This window comes from Empidonax traillii, unplaced genomic scaffold (assembly GCF_003031625.1).
Source record: "Empidonax traillii isolate 1590-97213 ecotype Southwest subspecies unplaced genomic scaffold, ASM303162v1 scaffold65:size4453928, whole genome shotgun sequence".
NCBI classification, from domain to species: Eukaryota; Metazoa; Chordata; class Aves; order Passeriformes; family Tyrannidae; genus Empidonax; species Empidonax traillii.
In genome coordinates this window covers 1,713,797-1,731,199 of record NW_020955258.1, presented here as the reverse complement: position 1 = coordinate 1,731,199, position 17,403 = coordinate 1,713,797, and the positions used below count along the sequence as shown (strand labels likewise).

Genomic DNA, 17,403 nt, shown 5'->3' with positions numbered 1-17,403 from the left:
AAAGCCCTCGGTAGCAAAGCCCACAGAATTGCCAGGGTCTGTTGGAGGAGCAGATGGCCTTTACAGCTCCATGGTCTCCTCTTTCCAGGTGAAGAGAAGCTGTGGAGGATCAACAGCTTCCTCGTTGTTGGGCCAGCACCAGTGAGTGCGTGGAGAAGGAGCATATCAAAGCAGAGAGGGAACCAAGCACATTATTTGTGGAGATGGGGTCAGGAGGGATGGCTCCCTGCAGGCTTGGGGTTTTGCTGCAGCGGCTTCTGATGTCCTTAGAGAAAAGGCCAGGCCCATTGGCTCACTCCAGCAACTCAGGATCTGTCCTTCCAGCATTGGTCACTGTGAGCCCTGCTCCCCTCCTCCATTTCCCATTCCAGGTCCATTCACTGTGCCAAACAACAGCATGCAATCATCTTGTGGGGGTTATTTCTGCCTAATGTACCCACCCAGTGGGATTTTAGTGAACATTAAAGCAGTAGATGGAGCTTTTAATGAAGTTAACCTGCTGAAACCAGGAGAGGGTTTGGTTGAAGTACACCTGAAAGCCCTGGATTACACAGCAGCTGCTTCAAAAGAAACCCACTGCCTCCTTTCATACCACTGCTGTATTGAGAAATAATACAGCACCTTTATATTCCGCCTAATTTAGCCAGTCTGCTGAAGTCTGAAAGCTTTTTTATTAACTCTGTAGATGCAGGGGCTTTCCTCCCCCCTGTTGGCACCACTGCCCGCCCCCCGGCAAAGGCTGCTGCTCAGAGCAGGCCCCCAGCAGCAAGTCTGCACCCCTCCCACAGCTCAGCACCTCCAGAGCCAAGAGGAATTGCTCTCTCTCTCTCTGCTAATCCGATGATGGATTTTAACTCCATTAGTTTGCTTCCTCTGTACTCTTCCTTGTTTTCTGCTGTTTATTCATTTTCCCCCATCCCCTCGTTCTGTGTCTTCATTTCTTTTGCCACCTCCCTTTTCCACTCTTCTCTCCTTTTACCTCTGCTTTTTTCCTCCTTTTTCCTATTTCTTCTTTCTTGGCTGTCTCAGCACTCCCCTCATTTTTCCTGCAGCAGTGTTGCTCTCCTGCTCTCCTACTCTCTCCAGAGCCCTCTGCCAGCTCCTGGCACTGCAACAGGGCAGTACTGGCCCAAGCCCCACAAAGCTGCCTGAGCTTCAGGCCACACTGCAGCGGGGCAGCTCGAGCACTGGAGTAGCCTCTACATGGCAGCAATGCTCCTCCTGTACAAAACATCTGTGAGCAGGGGAGCCAAGGGGAGAAAGGAGCTCCCTGACGCCCTACAGACAGTCTGGCAGCTGGAAAAATGGGGGAGGACATGTTAGAAGGAGGGGAGCGATAACGGGGTGAGTGGGCAGTAATGGGGTGGGCAAGCACTTGCTTGCTACAGCACCCCTCGAGCTGAAGAGGCAGCCTCTGGGCTCGCTCTGCAGCCGCTGTTTAGAAAATTAGCAGACATGGTACTCCCCATGAAAAATTAACAGGGCAGGTTGTTAATTAAGCCACCTCTAGACTGTAAGTTTATGGACTTGGATGCAATGTGCCAAATTGCTCTCTACAAGTTGGGGATATTGGCCTGCTTTCTGAGTACGGACAAATTCCCCAGCAAATAGTCTCGTTGAAGACTAGGACTAATGGGATGCTAAGGTAATTATTGGCTATTTGTGGCTATAAAAAGAGATCTTGTAATCGTGCACCTGATAGACTAATAAAAACATTTTATATGATGCACTTAGAGCTTTTTAGCTGAGGATCTCAAAGCGCTGTCTGAAGGAGAAAAACTGCAAAAAAAAAAGTCTGTGGTCCTGTGAGGAGTTGGGAGACAACTCACACTGTCTGCCCCATGCCCTGCACTCCCTCTCCCTGGATACCCTGCCAAAAATGTTTGAGTCCCTGCTCTCCTGCTGACTGACAATACTTACGGTTTTATCTGGGCTGGGTATCACTTTTCCCTGCTCTCATTCCTAACCCTGCTTCAGTCCTGCCGTGTTGTTTTCTCTGGAAGGCTGTCAAGATCTGCATTGGAAATAGTATGTTTTGACATAAAACTGGGGGAGACACCCTGTTTGTCCAGCTACTCTAGAGCCCAGAGAAGGTTATGGGAATACATGGCGCCTTGGTTTTAATTGTGTTTTATTTTAAAACAGCATTGAGAAAGGCTCTAAGGAAAAACTTGGGGGTTTCCTGCTTTACAGACACCTCCTGATGGTCAGTTCATGAGGAGAGAAGGACTCATTTAGAAAAAGGAAGCTGTGACTGAAAATAAATGAGGCTGTATGATCAATGTCTAAAAGAAGCTGCAATTAAAGGGAAGAGAAGAGCAGAGCCAGGGAAAACCCCAGGTATGCAGGCCCTCGGGTCAGCAGCAGGGAACTAGACAGTGTTTGAGGAGGCAAAGGCTTTCTGCTGGAGGGGAGGAGAGATGGGAGAAATTTCACTGCGTCACACAGCTCTGACTAATGCTTGGGCTGCAAAATTCCTTCAACCAAATTTAATGCAGATGGTACATTAAATATTACAGTATCATTAAATTACATACTGTCTCATTTTCACTGAGGTTTTGTGGATGTTTCTGACATACAGACATGGAAAAATGCTGCAGTTCCCGATGGGTTTGGTGAGCACTTACTTGTGGTTTTTAAATACCCACAGGACAACTGGACAGTGACCACAGTCCTGAGTCCTTTGGCAGAAGCAGGACTTCCCAGCACAGAAAGCCAGTGAGGTCCAGCCTTGCTTGGGGCACAGAGCAATGCCCACAGCAGCAGCAGCTGCCCCTGGAAACAGGCAGAGGTAAGTTCAAGGTACACAGCATCACCTGGTGCTCAGTGCCTTCAAACCCGAGAGAGGATTGGAGTCTTAAATGCTCCCAAAAGAACTATTTTTGACACTCTTGTACCTAAGCTGGACTAGTAGGTGTCACCAGCTCTATTATCATCCTGCCCTTAACACCTGCAGTGGTAGAAACTGCAATCTCCCTGCCCAGTACTATAGCTGTGCCTTGCCTTTCCTGACAGAGGCATGCTGAGGAGAGGAAACATGAGGTCTGACACTAAAACAGAGAGCTGGATTTGTGGAGAGCTATTGAAAAACAGCTGAGAGAAACCTCTGTGGAGCAGCAGGTACCTTCATTTCCCATCACCATTTTCTTTCCTAGGGTTATCTTCTCTTCACTCAGTATCGGATCAGAGCTGTTACCAGTCCAAGGCTGTGTTTACACTCTTTTATTGGCCTTAACCAGGGGAAACTGAACTTATGGGGAGAAATACTGCCCCTGTGCTCTATCGTACGTGAGATGGGGCCTGGTAACCTCTTCCTTTTCCGTGCGTGTCTTAAGAGAGGAATGATTCATGCTGTGGGTAGCTCTGATATCTGTGTTATGGTTTGCAAGGGCTATTTATACACACAAAAAAATCACACTTTGCTAGCTTGATAGTAGTCTAACTATAAGCGAGTAGTAAATAATAGTTGCATAATTCAACGTCAAAATACAATACATAAGGCAGTAGACTCTGTTGCCACTGGCTTTGCATTGACTTCAGCAGGTTTTGGAGCACATTTGAGATACAGAAGATGCAAAATCAGGTATCAAAACACCGAGAAGGAAGACGGATGCTACAGCCCTCGGGGTAATGGCTGAAATACCAGATCTGTCTGTCAGGCCGAATCTGTTGCTGTCAATGAACTTCCACAGGCCTCAGAGGAACTCAATGCGTTTGTGTCGTGTGAATGTGCTTTAAACAGGTTGGCATCGTGATTTCATTGACGTGAGCTGGTGATGCTACCCATAACTGATAGACAGCAGAGTACAAAATAATTAGTCTCATCACCCTAAATGAATACCAGTGAAACGTTCTTACTTTCCCTCTCACCCACACAATGATGTATCTCACTTCTGCCACATGCCAGTATCTTTTCACTAATTACCAACTTAAAAAAACTGAGATAACGTAGCTTTAATCCTTTTGTCTACTCTTTATTTGAAAGTTGGAATCTATAATCTAGAGACTGATCAAAAACAGAAATAATTTGTTTTTAAACAGCTTTTTGATGCTGGGTTTTAGGACTCATTTCATTTCTAGGCTTTGAAATTTCACCTCTCAAACAGCATGGAGGTGTGAGTTAGCCCCAACTTGCCAGGTACTATTCAGCCTGTTGCGGTCTGTGAATTTAAGAGAGGAGTAAACACAAGATCCCGGCGGTTCCAGCCCGGGCAGAGACTCCTAACCTTCTCAAATCAAAGGCGAACAAACTTTTTGAGCACTGTTAGGCTGACTATGTGAACGCTGTTCTCGGTTTGTGTTTTTAAAGAGCATCTTGCAGAAAACGGATTTAGAGCATGGAAACCAACTGCGGTGCAGTCCCGGAGCGGATTTGCATTTGTCCGTGGTAGCAGCCTTTGCACTGCAACGCGGGTGCCAGGAGCAAGGCAGCGTGTGCTTCCCGCTCCCCGCTCTGGCAGGCGGCTCTGGCCGAGGCTCGGCGCTCCTGGGTCTCGGCCGGCAGCGGCGGAAGCCCGCGAGTAGGGACAATCCTTGTCCTGATGCTCCCCCATCCGACAATTTCTGGGTGTCTCCCTTCGCACACACAGCTCTTTTGCCGTTATTTCCACCGGGTTTGGCTCCTGCCTGCGCCGTGGGGATGGAAGAGGGCCGGCGGCACCCGCGGACGGCAGCGCAGCCGGGATGCTCCCGGCTCCCCGCGCCCCTCCGTGCCCCGCGCAGCCCCCGCGCCGGCGCTGCGGGGCCCCGCGGTGTCCGCGGGCGGGGCGGGGCGGGGCGGGGCGGGCTGCGCGGGCGCGGGGCGGTGCGCGGGCGGGCGGGGGGGGCGCGGGGGGCGGTGCCGGCGCTCGGCGCTGACAGCCACATGCCGCCCTGCCTGAAAAGGCTGCGAGGCGCCGGCGGGGAGGGAGAGGAGGCGCAGACGGCGCCCCAGCCCGCACCGCCGCCGCCGCGCCCCGGGGGATGCCGAGGCGCCGGCCCCGCGGGTCGCCCTAGGGGAGAGGCGCTCCGCCGGCACCGCCAGCCCCGCAGCCCCGGCCCGGGCAGCGCCGCCGCCCCTCGCTGAGCCCGCCGGAGCCGCTCGCCAGTGGGGCGCCCACGCGGGGCGCGGCGCGGCGCGCCCGGGGTAGGGAGGCGAAGCCCAGCCCCGCAGCCTCGGGTCTTGTGTTGCGGGTTTTGTGTTTTGTTTGGTTTTTTTGTTTTTTGTTTTTTTTATATATATATATAATTTGTTCCGAAGGATGGATACGTTTCTTCTCGCGTGGGGATTTCTAGGGCTGTGCTTGCCCGCCGCCGGAGGCACGGCAGAGACAGGTAAGGCGCCCTCCGAGACGAGGGATGTCCCCAGCCGCTGGTGGCCAGGGAACCCTCCCCGTCCGCCCAACTTTTGACTGCCCGGGCGCGGTCCCGGGCGCACGCATAGAGGCTTTGCGTGGGAATAAATTAAGGGAAAACGTGAAGAATCGGCCGCACCACGCAGCTTTCGCAGCTTGGGTTTTGGGGGGGATCGTGCGTGTGGCGGGGCGGGGATGCCGCAGCCCCCCGGTAAAGCACACAGCGGTTGTAGCCGCGCGGCTCCCATCGCCCGGCGTGAGGGGACGGAGCTGCATTGCAAAGTTGCATACTGGGTTTTTGGAGGACTGCGGGGAAGGGTGGGAAAGCGGTAGGGAACAGCCGCATCCCGGACACCCGCATCCGGATGCTCGCGTTCCCGTGCCCGGTTGTAACCTCGGGAAACTTAAGGTGAGAAATCAAAATCATCTGGTAGGGAGCAGGCAGCCGGAGCCGCGCAGGGCTGCGCTGGGAGCGGGCGAAGCTTAGCGGCGGTGGTGGCACCCTTCGGGCAGCCCCCCGGGAACGGCTGCCCGCGGTACGTGCAGGACCTGCACTTACTTTGCAGACGCCGGGCTGTCCCGGGACCAGGCGGTTTCGTGTCAGGTTTTGGGGCGCGAGTGTGTTTTTTCTGGTCTTCGCTGAAGAGCTAGGCTGGGCTGTCAGATGGCGCTGGGATGAAGCCCCGGTCTTGGCGTTGATTCGGCATGGGGACAGGAGAGGAGTAGGCTGAGGCTGGGCCCTGTGCACTCCGGACACTGGCTTTGTGTCTGGCTAATGGGAGCAGCAGGGTCCCGACCTGGAGTAGTCCCTAGAGGAAAAGGATATGCCGTCCACTGCTCTCTGGGGGCTAGTTCTGCCCTCAGCAGCCCAGGAGCTTCCTGGCAGGACGGTGGTGCCACGCCAGCAGCTGCTGAGCTGTGGCTTTGCCTTCCCGTTAGTCGGGGCCTCGGGACATGGCTCAGGGCCCTGAGCCGCGGTCTGACCCGGGCAATGTTGGATGATGGCAGTACGGTGTGCCTTCTCCTGTCTCTCTGCCTTCTGCCCCGGAGCTGCGTGGCCAGCAGCTCCCCCTTGAAAAGGGAAGTGGGAGAGTCTCTGCTGCCTGAGAAATTCCCTCTCTTCTGCAGCAGCGAAGCACAGACGTTCCCAACATACATTCGCTTGCCCGTTGGCATCACCTCTTTCCTTATGGTTATAAAGGAAAGAAAGAATCCCATCTTTTGTTCAAGTAGGAAAACGAATAAGCACTCGATGGGATGACGAGAAAGGACAGTGTCCTGGGAGGCCCATGCTGAGTGCAACAGTATTTGCAGATGGCCCTTGTTGCATTTCTCTAGTCTATTGGAGTGGGTTTTGTGCTGTGGCAGATCGGGCTGTAATCAGAGGCTCCTGAGAGTGCACTGGACAGCCTGACTGCGATCCCTTTGACTGCTGAGCTCGAGTGTGTGTCTGTGTCCGTGCGTGCACCTCCTTATGTCCTCGAGTGAGTCCGGCATCAGGACTTCTAACTAGGAAGGGTTTTATGAGCCAACCATGTCTCTGAGGCCATTCAGTCGCTGTAAGAAGTGTTTATTTGAACGCGGGGTTTTCCCGGCTAAGCAGAACATCACATGGTGTTGGAGCCAGCAAGGAAGTTGTCTCGCTGCGGCTGACACCAGCGGTTGTTTGCCGAGATGTGGTGTGGCTGCAAAATCAGTCAAATGACTTCGTTGCCAGCGCTGCAAGCAAAAATATGGGGTAATGGGACGCAAATCTCGATCAGGCTACACTCTGCTCCAGTAAATTAGCCAGCATAGTAAGGAAAATATGCCAGAGGTAGATGGATTTATGTTTCAGTCTGGTGTATCTGAAAGCCTTCCCCCATTATGAAAGTCCCTCTTTAGGTTCCCTAAGGGAGGTTAGTAGAGAGGGGAGACGTTTTTAATAGACAATAATATGATAATCCACATGGAAAAAACCCTCATGCAATATTTCTACAGTAAGAGATAAACAGGGCAGCTGCCAATTTGTATGTAGCCCAGCAAACCCTGAGATAACCATGGAGGAGAGTGGGTGGGAGACCCGGGAAGATAAATCTGAAGGCTGGATGGCTGTGTGTTTTTCATTTTCCCGTAAAAAGAAATGAAGTAAGAAAGTAACAGATTTGAGTGACCCAAGTACTGAGCCGTTCAGATGATGTTTATGCAACTCCGAGCAAAGCTCACTCTGAAGCCTTCCAAATAGTTTACTTAAAAGCTAGTATTTTTAGTAATTACTTAGGAGATGTAGCAAGGTGGGGAGGGGGACCAAAACAAATTGCTGCCAAGCAGGCTCACGGCCACACATACAAACAAGCACACACACACCCACGCAAGCACTGAGTGTAGAGCCTTATGCCCGTGTGCTGTTAACTCAGCTCTTACTGGGAACAAAAGCTTTTTTAGACGAGGAATCAGATAGTTGTCAGGAACATCACTGAAAACGACTGATACAAGCTCGGTGGGGGGCTCTGACCCAGGTTAGGATGCTGCCTTTTGTTTTCCTAATTTTACTGCTGCAGAAGATCATGGTGTGTGGTGTCTGGAGTGACAGGCATGCACACTGGTCCCAGGGGGCTCTACAGAGGTGCTTCCCATCTCCCTGCCTTGCTCCTTCTCCCCCCAACCTCAATCCCAGTACCTACTCTTGCATGAGGTACCAGAGAGGCTTAGAAGGTTAAAATGAGAAAGCAACCTTCTTTGCTGGGTCGGAGAAGGCAGCGCTTCCCGTCCCAGCAGCATGCTGCTCCAAGCAGGGGGTGGCTTGGTTTCCTAGCAGAAACCTCCAGTGCCGCCAGGCTCCAGGACATGGTGGCCTTGTACTGCAGATAGCCTGAGAGGAGAAAGCATCCTTCGTGGGGTTTAGGAAGCTGTCAGGTTCAGATAAGGCTGGGATCCTATCCTGTGGGACCCCCAGTTGTATTAATAAGGAAAAATTAATTTTTAAGCACTGGGACTGCTGCCAAATTATATGACCTCTGACAGACCAGCTGTGCTAGGAAAATAAATCGTCTACATCTGAGACCCGTGATCCTATCTGAAATCGAAATAGAAAAAAAGTTGTCATTTAGCCATGATGGTTGGGGCAGATTGCAGCAGCCTGAGAGCAAACTGGAAGCTGCTAAACTTGCTCTCCATTGTGTGGTGAAGTCACCACCACTGTGTCCCATGGGGTCTCGGGAATACAGTTGTCTAATCCGGGAAGTGTGCAGAGCTGATGTTCCTGCACACACCCAAGCTGGGACTGATGGTGTCAGCACGGAGGTGGGGGCAGAAGTGGGGTGTGAACGTTTCCAGCTCAATCCTCAGTCTGTAACAGCCCTTTGACACATTTCTAATTATAATACACACACAGACAAAGAGGTAGCTGGGCTATTTTGAAATCCCTGTCTACACCCTGGTGGAAACCGCAATACTAGCAACAACATAAATCAGGGCTGTTGCTAACAGTGTTGCACACGGCTTAGCGCTACAGTAGCGTGGTTTAATCACACTCAGAATCAAAGGGTCAGCCTGCTCCCTGTCTGAGCCAAATCGCAATCTCAGAAGGCTAGATCCTGAGCCAGGCTTGATGCTTGTGCAGTGAAAAGACACAAGTGTAGACACGGAGAGGTTTGTCAGCACGAGGTCGGCAGGCACGGGGCCAAACACTTGAAATCACAGCTTGGATCTGTAGTCCTTTCCATGTGCAAGTGGTGCCCATGAAATGCACTGGGGAGGACAGCTAGGGTAATGCTGGGGGGCGGGGGCTCCAACCACAGCCTTGGCGAGGCACCATCTTCCCAAACAGGTCAGGAAACGGGGTACAAACAGCAAGTTGGCAAGCAGAATAGCCTGAAGTATTACTTGCAGGGCTAGATGGCTGTAGGGGCTTCTTGTCTGAATGCTTCTTCCTCTCTCTTCATACTTGATGAGTCAAAGAAAATGGGCTCCAGAGATGAAGTGCTGGGCTCCAGGTCTTTGAAACCTGCCATCATTTTTTCCCGTGCATTTGAGTCAAAGGCAGAACATCTGCCCAGCTGTTCTGATGGGTCACCCCCTAGCTGTGAAGTGCTGTCTGTGTAGGGCTTGAACAGCTGCCTTTCTCTATGTCTCTCCTAGGCAGATGGTGAAGCCAAAAGGACGCTGTCCTTTTACTTTCCTTACGTTTTGTTGAAGGCTCCTTTGGGCCCTGTTTTTTAAAGGATGCACGTGAGAAGAGGAGAGAGGAAAACCCTAGTCCCTTGAGCATGTAGACACATACACACACACACACGCAGTCTCCCTGTTTTTTTCTCTCTCTTCACTGGCTTACAGATCTCTACCTTTCCTCTTTAACACAGAGGCCCTCCAGTTGCGGGGGGCTGCCTTGTTGCCTGCCACACACATGCTTCTGCATCCTTCGCTTCCCTGCGCTCTCCCTGACACGCCCAGAGCCCCTCAGCAACTTGTGCACCCCCAAGCTTGTTCCTGCTTTTCTCTCGTTCTGTTTTACTGCTTTTACTGCTGAATATGTGCTCAGCAGGTAACAATGTGTTTAAGACTCTCGCCAGAATGTGCACTTGCCAGAATGTGCAGTAAGTTTGGTGCTCATAGTGAGGCTCAGCAGTAGCTGGATTTGAGCAAGCTGTCAAAAGGCTGAAGCCACTGCTGCTTGGCAGCGTGCATGGAGGGAGCTGTGATGGGGCTCTCCCCGCGTGGCTCTGGAGGTGCTGCTTCCCCTGCTGCCCCATGCATGGAGCTGACTGCAGCCAAGGCGCTGTGTTTTGCTCTGAGACTCCAACAGGACCCCTGAGAGGGAGGGCCAAGCCAGGGGTGTTATGGGATTCAGACAGACTCTGCCAGGTGCCTTTGGAAGAGGCAGGAGTAAACTGCCACTGCCTGGTGGGGAAGAGCAGGATTCAGTTTCAGAGTGGATGAGTGTCAGTGTCAGGACCCTGACAGATGACTCAAAGTGAGGAAGGTGTGAGAGTGGGGGGGGGAGATGAGATAAGCTTTTTTTTCTTCTTGGAATTTTTGTAATAATAATGCTAATAAGTATTTCAGAGGCATTGAACACCTTTCATCAAGCCTGAAGCTCTTTAGAGAGGAATCCTAGGTGAATCTTTTCTTCATGTGTGCTATTCGAAATGTCCCTTGCCTCTCTGGCCCTCAAACCAGTCTGTTATTGGCAGCATTCATAGGGGTGGCTCAGCAAACTGTTTCATCTTCATATTTTTTTCGTAATGTATCCTATAAGGTAGGGTGGCAGGCTGCCATGCAGGAAGCCTTCAAGCTTCCCTGAGTCTGCTTCCCTGCCTGCAGTACTGGCAAGTTTTTTTCAGAAACTACCTGACCTGCAGCTTAAAGGTGTCCTAAAGCTGCCACCTGTTCCTGGGAGATAGCAGGGTGTTTCCATGAGAGTTCAAACCCTTGGGATCCTAGCACAGAGGCAGGAGAGGCAAGAAGGATTCCTCCAAGTTCAAAATGCAGTTATCCTCCTCCCTTGCATGTGCACGCACACACTTGCATGCTCTGTGGAATGATTACTGGAGCAGCCTGGAGTTGTAATTCCAGACCCACCAATTACATTCGCAGGCAAGCTGGGAGAATTGTGTGCACATGTATCTATATAAAGACTAACGCTATTAAGCTGGTTGCCCTATTGGAATTGCATTTGTCTGTGATATAAGATGACAAATAATAAAGTTAGTGAAGGTGGCACCATGTAAAAACAGGATATAAAATCTCATCAAAGGTACAAGAGAAGGGGTGGACAGGATGGACATTTAAAGGTCAAAGTTGTCACTGGCTCAAGTGGTACAAAGCGATGTCAGCCCCTGGAAGGCTATCTAGAACTGCAGAGGAGGAAATCAGCTGAACTCCAGTGATTTCAAAGCAAATTACCTGGATTTGTATGCAGGATTTGGCCCTCTCATTTTCCATGGTGAAGCTTGAGTAGGTCTCTATTTCAGCTTTCCATTTAATTCTTTTGTGGATTAACATGGCAAAAAAAGTGTAGGTATCAGAAGTCTCCAAATCTCCTCCTCTCTCTTCCTTGCTTCAACACTCTCTTCTTATTTAAAAATAATTTAAAATGATCCCTTTTGCAAAGGTTCACAGCTAAAATGTTCCACTTGCTGAGCTTTTCAGCATTCCTCTCTCGCTGCTGTCCAGCACTATAAAATGAATATATTGCATCCCTTCCCAGTTGCCTTAGGAAGCGGTCAAATGGCTGCATTCCTCAACTGATGGATTGGCGCGTTCCTTTCTTGCTTAAGCCCAGTCAGTGTTTTATGAGCTTGTCTCGTGACAGGCTTGAGACACTTTGAGCTGAACAAAATCCTAGTTCAAATCACGAAAGGAGTCTTTAAGTTCTGCTTTGCTGTGCCTCTACTGCTAAGTAAGTGAAATTTTAGTTAAACTGGTAAAAGTACTCAATGAAATGTTCAGGGGACTTTCTCTAGTTGTGTGAAATCCCAAGATGTGGATGTGGGTAGTGCTCTGGAATGAAATGTGCGTGTAAGTGCTTTGTGTTGTTTGGGTGTGTTTGTCCATTAATTTGTTCAGGAAGCCTTTGAAGCTTTATCTCACAATCCAAAGCAAACACGCTTCTGCTAAAATGATGTATGCTACTGGGGATAAAATAACTAATCTCATTAGCTTCCTCTGCACTGTCTCTCTCTCCTTGGTCAGTTGCTAATCGGTATCATTTATATCCGAGGGCTCATACAAAAGTTGTATGCCTCATGCAAAAGTTGTGCTGTGTTGTTTGGGGTGAGAGCCTCTGCCACATTAGCTGTGCCCAGCCAGGGTCAGAGCTCAGGGAATGAGGCAGGATAAACATTAACGGTAATGAATCTTTGGCAGAAGAGGTCTGTTTGTCTCCTCCATACTGGGATTTGGCAAAGTGCTTGGACACACACAGACCTTGAAAAACTCTGCCTCTTGAAGAGGTGTTTTACTCTAACTGGACTGAAACACAGGGTTCCCTGCACAAGGACTCAAGCCAAGTTCAGCATCTCTGAGAGCAGTGGGTCAGGCATGCCAGGACCCATATTTTGCTTTGCTCTTAGAGGGTTGGCAGGGCAAATCTCCTCTGCCCACTGCTGAATCCTGGGACACAGAAATCTTCTGCAGTGGTTGAATGAGAGTATGGAGCTGGACTGGAGGGCCTCACGTGAAGAAGAGAAGTGGCAAGGCTAGGTGGCGCATCCACCTGCTGTGGAACTCCCAGTATGTCTCTCCCTCGCTATCCTCAAAGGCTGCTCTTTTCAAGCAGTGCAGTGATGCTGCTGCTTGCCTCTAAGGCATCAAGAACACCTTAAGTTTTGTGCACAGCCCTGAATGACATCCTAAAGTAAACTGAACTCAGCAGATTAAAACAGGTAATTGTTTTGTGCTGGACTCTACAAGCTCTGAGAGGCTGTAGTATGTGTGTTTGTTGTGAAACAGACCTCTGTGGTGATGATTATTTTTGTTACAGGCAGAGTTGGCTTTAGTTTCTGTGTGGAAGGTCCAACAATAACAGTGAGCCCTGCTCTCCTGGGGTGAGGGAAATCCAGAGGGGTTTAATCAGCAGGAAATTCAAGTAGGAGAATGCCCTGCTTCTGGCCTAAGGTTTCAGCCTGTGCCTGATGAGCTGCAGAGCTGAAAAAACCCAAGTGTGGCTGAAGGTTCCTGGGGCTTGGCTGTGATTTTTTTTTTTTTTTTGTGTGTCCCCTGAGTGATGATTGCTTGTTACTGCCTGGGGGAGGCAGGAGGAGACTTCATCAGCCTGGGTGTCTTCAGCAGTTTAGGGCAGAGAAAGAGTTGTCTGCCCCTTACAAAGGGTGAGGAACTTTGTTGATACCCTTCTTTATGGGAAACTCTGGAGTTGCCCACTGTACACTGCAGCATTTCCAGGGGTCCACTTCTTGTGATCTTCTCCAGGTCTTCCTTTCCCATCCCTATGGCTTGGTTGTCATCATCTGATGTAGTTACCCTGTTGGAGTGGTCCTGCAAGGAGAGGGTTGCAGGGATAATGTGAGTTATGTGGTGATCCGTAACAAAAGAGGGGATCTGCAGATCTTCCATCCTGAACATAGCCTGCTCCACCACTGCCTGGGAATGTCGACCTCCATAGCCTCCATTGAGGAGCCCTGCTGCTCTCCTGTGGCCTTGCCATTGGCACAGAACTCCACTGGCCCCTCCACCTTGCGGACTGGCAGGGGCCCCAACAGTTTGCTTTCAGTGCCTACATTTTGCTTACTGAGCAATGGGATGTCCCACACACCTGGCAGGCTTGGCTTGTACTTCAGAATTTAATTTTAATTTTATTAAGTGAATTCAGAGCTGGCAAAAGCTGCCACAGTCCATTAGCTATGGAGCACATCTTGCTTCCAGAGCATACAGTTGGAGCAGTAAGGCATGCCACTCACTCTGTACTGTGTACTAAACAGGCTATATTTTATACAGAAAGACAGCGGTTGGCATTACTGTTGAGGCAAATCCTTTGCCCATCAGTCGGCATGGTGATAGATTTTTTTTATTGTTTTTGTTGTTGTTGCAAGTGTTCATCCGCTGGATACCAGTGAGTCAAAAGAGGAAAGGCCTGACAGAACAATTAAAGAGATATTAAAGTCATGTTGCCTCTTCAGATAATTCTAAGAAGCGCTGGCTTCCCTGGTATGCTACTGCCCACGTGGACAAGGCAGCACTGTACTAAAGTAGCCCCTTTCTTTTCTCTGGATCCTCCTGTGGGGGGATGAATGAGAGGACAAAATCTGTTCTTCTCAGAGACACAGATAAGCTTTCCTGCTGGTGGGAGACTTTCCCTGATGCAGAAAGATGGTGACATGTTCCTGGTGGTATCTGAACTGCTGAGGGACGTGGCTGGTGCTTCTGTTCACTGAATAGTTTCACCTTCTTGTCCCATTTTGCTGAAGAGATCCCAGTTCCAGAGAGCTGGGCTCTACCACTCTCCCTCAGGCTGTTCTCGCTGGCACCAGTGCTTTGATTTGGGCGCCAAGCTAATCTGAAATTAGGATCAAGCCTAGGGTTCTCCTTAGCTTGGTCCCACTGCACTGTGATGGCCTTGCAGGATAAGGGAGAAGTTTCAAGGTCAGTGTAAAACTTTGTTTCTGCTCCTGAGTTCGTTTGTTAGGGAAGAGCTAGAGCAAGCTGGAGCCTGACGCCTCTGTTAGCATGGCAGTTCCCCTCCAGCTGGTTGAGTTGCAAGGGCTCACAGGGTATTCACGGTATCCAGTGCAAGTAAGGGGCTAGCAGCTTCTGAGTGGGGGGTGATGTTGGTGGTATCAGCCTAGCGAGTAGCATGTGTGTGAAAGCTGGAGAGACGGGGAGGGGAAGATGAGGTGTGGAAGGATTGACTGTGTTTTCATTGTTTCGAGACTTTGCCCTTTCCAAGAAAAATAATCTGCAGCTTGAATATTTTTCTTTGCTGGAGGGGGTGGACATGTGTGCAAACGAGGTGTGAATTTTTATGAGAAGGTGTGAAAGTGCGCACATGAGTGAAGTGTGAATTACACGTCTATTTGTACATTGATGTCAACAAGTCTGTGATTTTCTTCTTTCCATGTGAATGTCTCCTTCTCTCTCCCTCCAAACCCACATAGACACGTGTGGGCAAATACGTCTTGCTGAGAGAAGAGATTTGTGCAAGAACGTAGGTTTGTAAATGTTTATGTGTTGAGCAAGCTCTCCTGTGGAACAAAACCAGATGTTTTTTGGTATTCTCAGCTCATCGTGGCAGTGTTGTGATTTTACCCTCTCATATTTTTCAGGATACTTGCAGGATTATTTTAAGAAAAAAGGGAAGGCTGCAGAGCTGCCTTTGGGTGTGTGAGAAGAAAGTTATTTTGAAGAATGAATGTGTTAGAGGGCATGAAAAACATGGGGAAAACTGAGACAGTGCTTTTTCATGTCAAAGGAAGCCTTGCTGCCCCATGAAGGGCCCTCCTGTTGCCCTTTTTTTTCACACAGGACACGTGCATTTTCTGCAGGCATCGTGCAGGCAGCAGGTTGTTTATTCCAAGTGCTTTTTTCTCAAAGAAGCATTACCACTGAGGGGTCCTGCCTCACCCCTGCTGCTTGCCTTGGCTCTGGCAAGAGGCAGTCTGAAGGCAGGCTGGTATGTCCCTACTGAGAGTGGGTGGACTTGTGACAGCCTGCCAGGGGACACCCCTGGGGCCTGTCACACCCCATGGCAGAGGAACAGAACCAGACCTGCAGCATGGGGTTGAGCCCATATGAGTCTGCACTGCTTTGCTTTTCCAGGGTCCTTCTGGGGCTCTGCAGTGAGTGTTGATGTGAAGGGACAGGAACATCCCAGAGGACCCAGGCAGTGGGGAGCGCTGTGGAGACCCTTGGCTCACAGAGCTGATGGGGTGTGGATTGCGTGGTTATTCTCCTATGCCAAGAGTGATGCTTCTCTGTGTCTTGACTCCCCTGGGGGTTTGGGAAGTGCCTTGGGCTCCATCTCAGGGTGTGCACATTTGGGCCTTGGGAACACCCACTCGCACCCTCCTGTGCATCCTGAGTCCTCTGGGGCTATGGGGAAGCTGTGGAGACAGCCTCACAGTGGAGACAACCCGTGAGGGTTTGCATCCCATGTTGTACCCCATTGCTTATTGTCAGGGAGGGGAAAGACTTCCTACAGTGCAGGACGAGGGTCATCTTGTATGCCTGCGAGCCTGCCCTATAGAGGGACTTAGGTTTTTTTGGAGGTTTTTTTGGAGGTTTTGCCCATTTCAGTGGTTTTTGCCTGTTTTGCTGGGTGTGAAGAGACAATGCTGTCTTCTGTGGGCAGCCCTTGCAGCCTGCAGGGCTATGGTGCTGGGACAGGGTGGTGACAGGGGAGGGGGGCCAGCAGGACACATGCGATGGAAAAAGGGGTTTTGTTGGGATTTGTAGCGCGTTATCAAATGACCCCATGATGCAGATTTTCCTCTCAGCAAGTAATACAATAATAAACTTGATTTGCAGTGTTCATGAGATTAAATGGTTTTTTTGATTATGAAATCACTCTCTAGAGCCTGTTCTAGCCCAAAGCTGAGAGAGCTTCCTCTGCTCACCACGCAGCCATTGCCAGCCATTTGTGGGCTAGTCCCACAAAACCACCACTGCTGATTATCTGTGTCTGCAGTTCCAATGGCTGGATTTGCTTGCAAGGTTTCAGGAGACCGGTCTGCTGAGATGGGTTTGTTGGGGAGGGAGAGCACAGCGAGCAGAGAAGGGCTGTCATGGGGCTGCAGGCCCCAGGAGGGAGAGATGCTGTCCCTAGCTCTGCCACACAACGTGGGTGGGCCTGGGCTCACCATCATCCCTGATTTGCCTCAGTTTACTTCCCTGGGAGCAGCAAAGCTTTCTGCCCTCCTGCAGCTGGATCGTATTTGTAGTGTCCAAATTCTGGTGTCTCCCGAGGCAGCTGTGGGAGACTGCCGCAGAGCAGCTTGCAAAGGAGGCGAAAGAAGGGATAAAATGAGGCAGCTCCAGATGATCTGATATCAATCTGTCTCTTACTTTATGGCTCAGTAATTGCCTTGGCAAGAGCATTCATTTCTCTTTTCTGGTCTGTGTGAAATGTGGTATGTAAGTGTGGCAGGAGGTGGAGGGGAAAGGCATATGTTTGTTCTGTAGAATAATTGTTCTTGCCCAGAGACTAATATCAAATATTAGAGTACCAAAGGGATGTCAATGGCCTGGAGAATGGTCTTTATCAGATCACCCCTATCAGTGGTCTGGTGGGACCTGCTGTGTGCAGCTGATGCCCTGAACCTGTTTAATGCCTTATTCTCTTCTGTTTCTCTGCAGCTCAGCCATGCGGGGGTCGCCTGAACTCCAAGGATGCTGGGTACATCACTTCCCCAGGGTACCCCAATGACTACCCCTCCCACCAGAATTGTGAGTGGGTCATCTACGCTCCTGAATCCAACCAGAAGATAATTCTCAACTTCAACCCTCACTTTGAAATCGAAAAACATGACTGCAAGTAAGAGCCTTTCTCCTCCTCTCTATTACACAGTCATCTCCTCTTCCTGCTTTTACCTAGTGGTATGGGTCTCATGCTTCGTTGCACTTGAAATCAGGCATCATC

The 17,403-nt window shown here is 50.3% G+C and overlaps 1 protein-coding gene across 3 annotated transcripts in view; it reads left to right on the top strand.

Annotated features, from left to right (window-relative positions):
* The first annotated feature begins 5,188 nt into the window (after positions 1-5,188).
* Positions 5,189-17,403, top strand: part of NRP2 (neuropilin 2) — an 89,094-nt gene continuing 76,879 nt past the window's right edge. For all 3 annotated transcript variants that reach the window (XM_027880188.1, XM_027880187.1, XM_027880189.1), the window contains exons 1-2: positions 5,189-5,313; positions 17,121-17,298. In XM_027880188.1, coding sequence (XP_027735989.1) covers positions 5,241-5,313; positions 17,121-17,298 — 251 coding nt within the window. In that variant the 5' untranslated portion in view covers positions 5,189-5,240. The remainder of the gene's footprint in view (positions 5,314-17,120; positions 17,299-17,403) is intronic.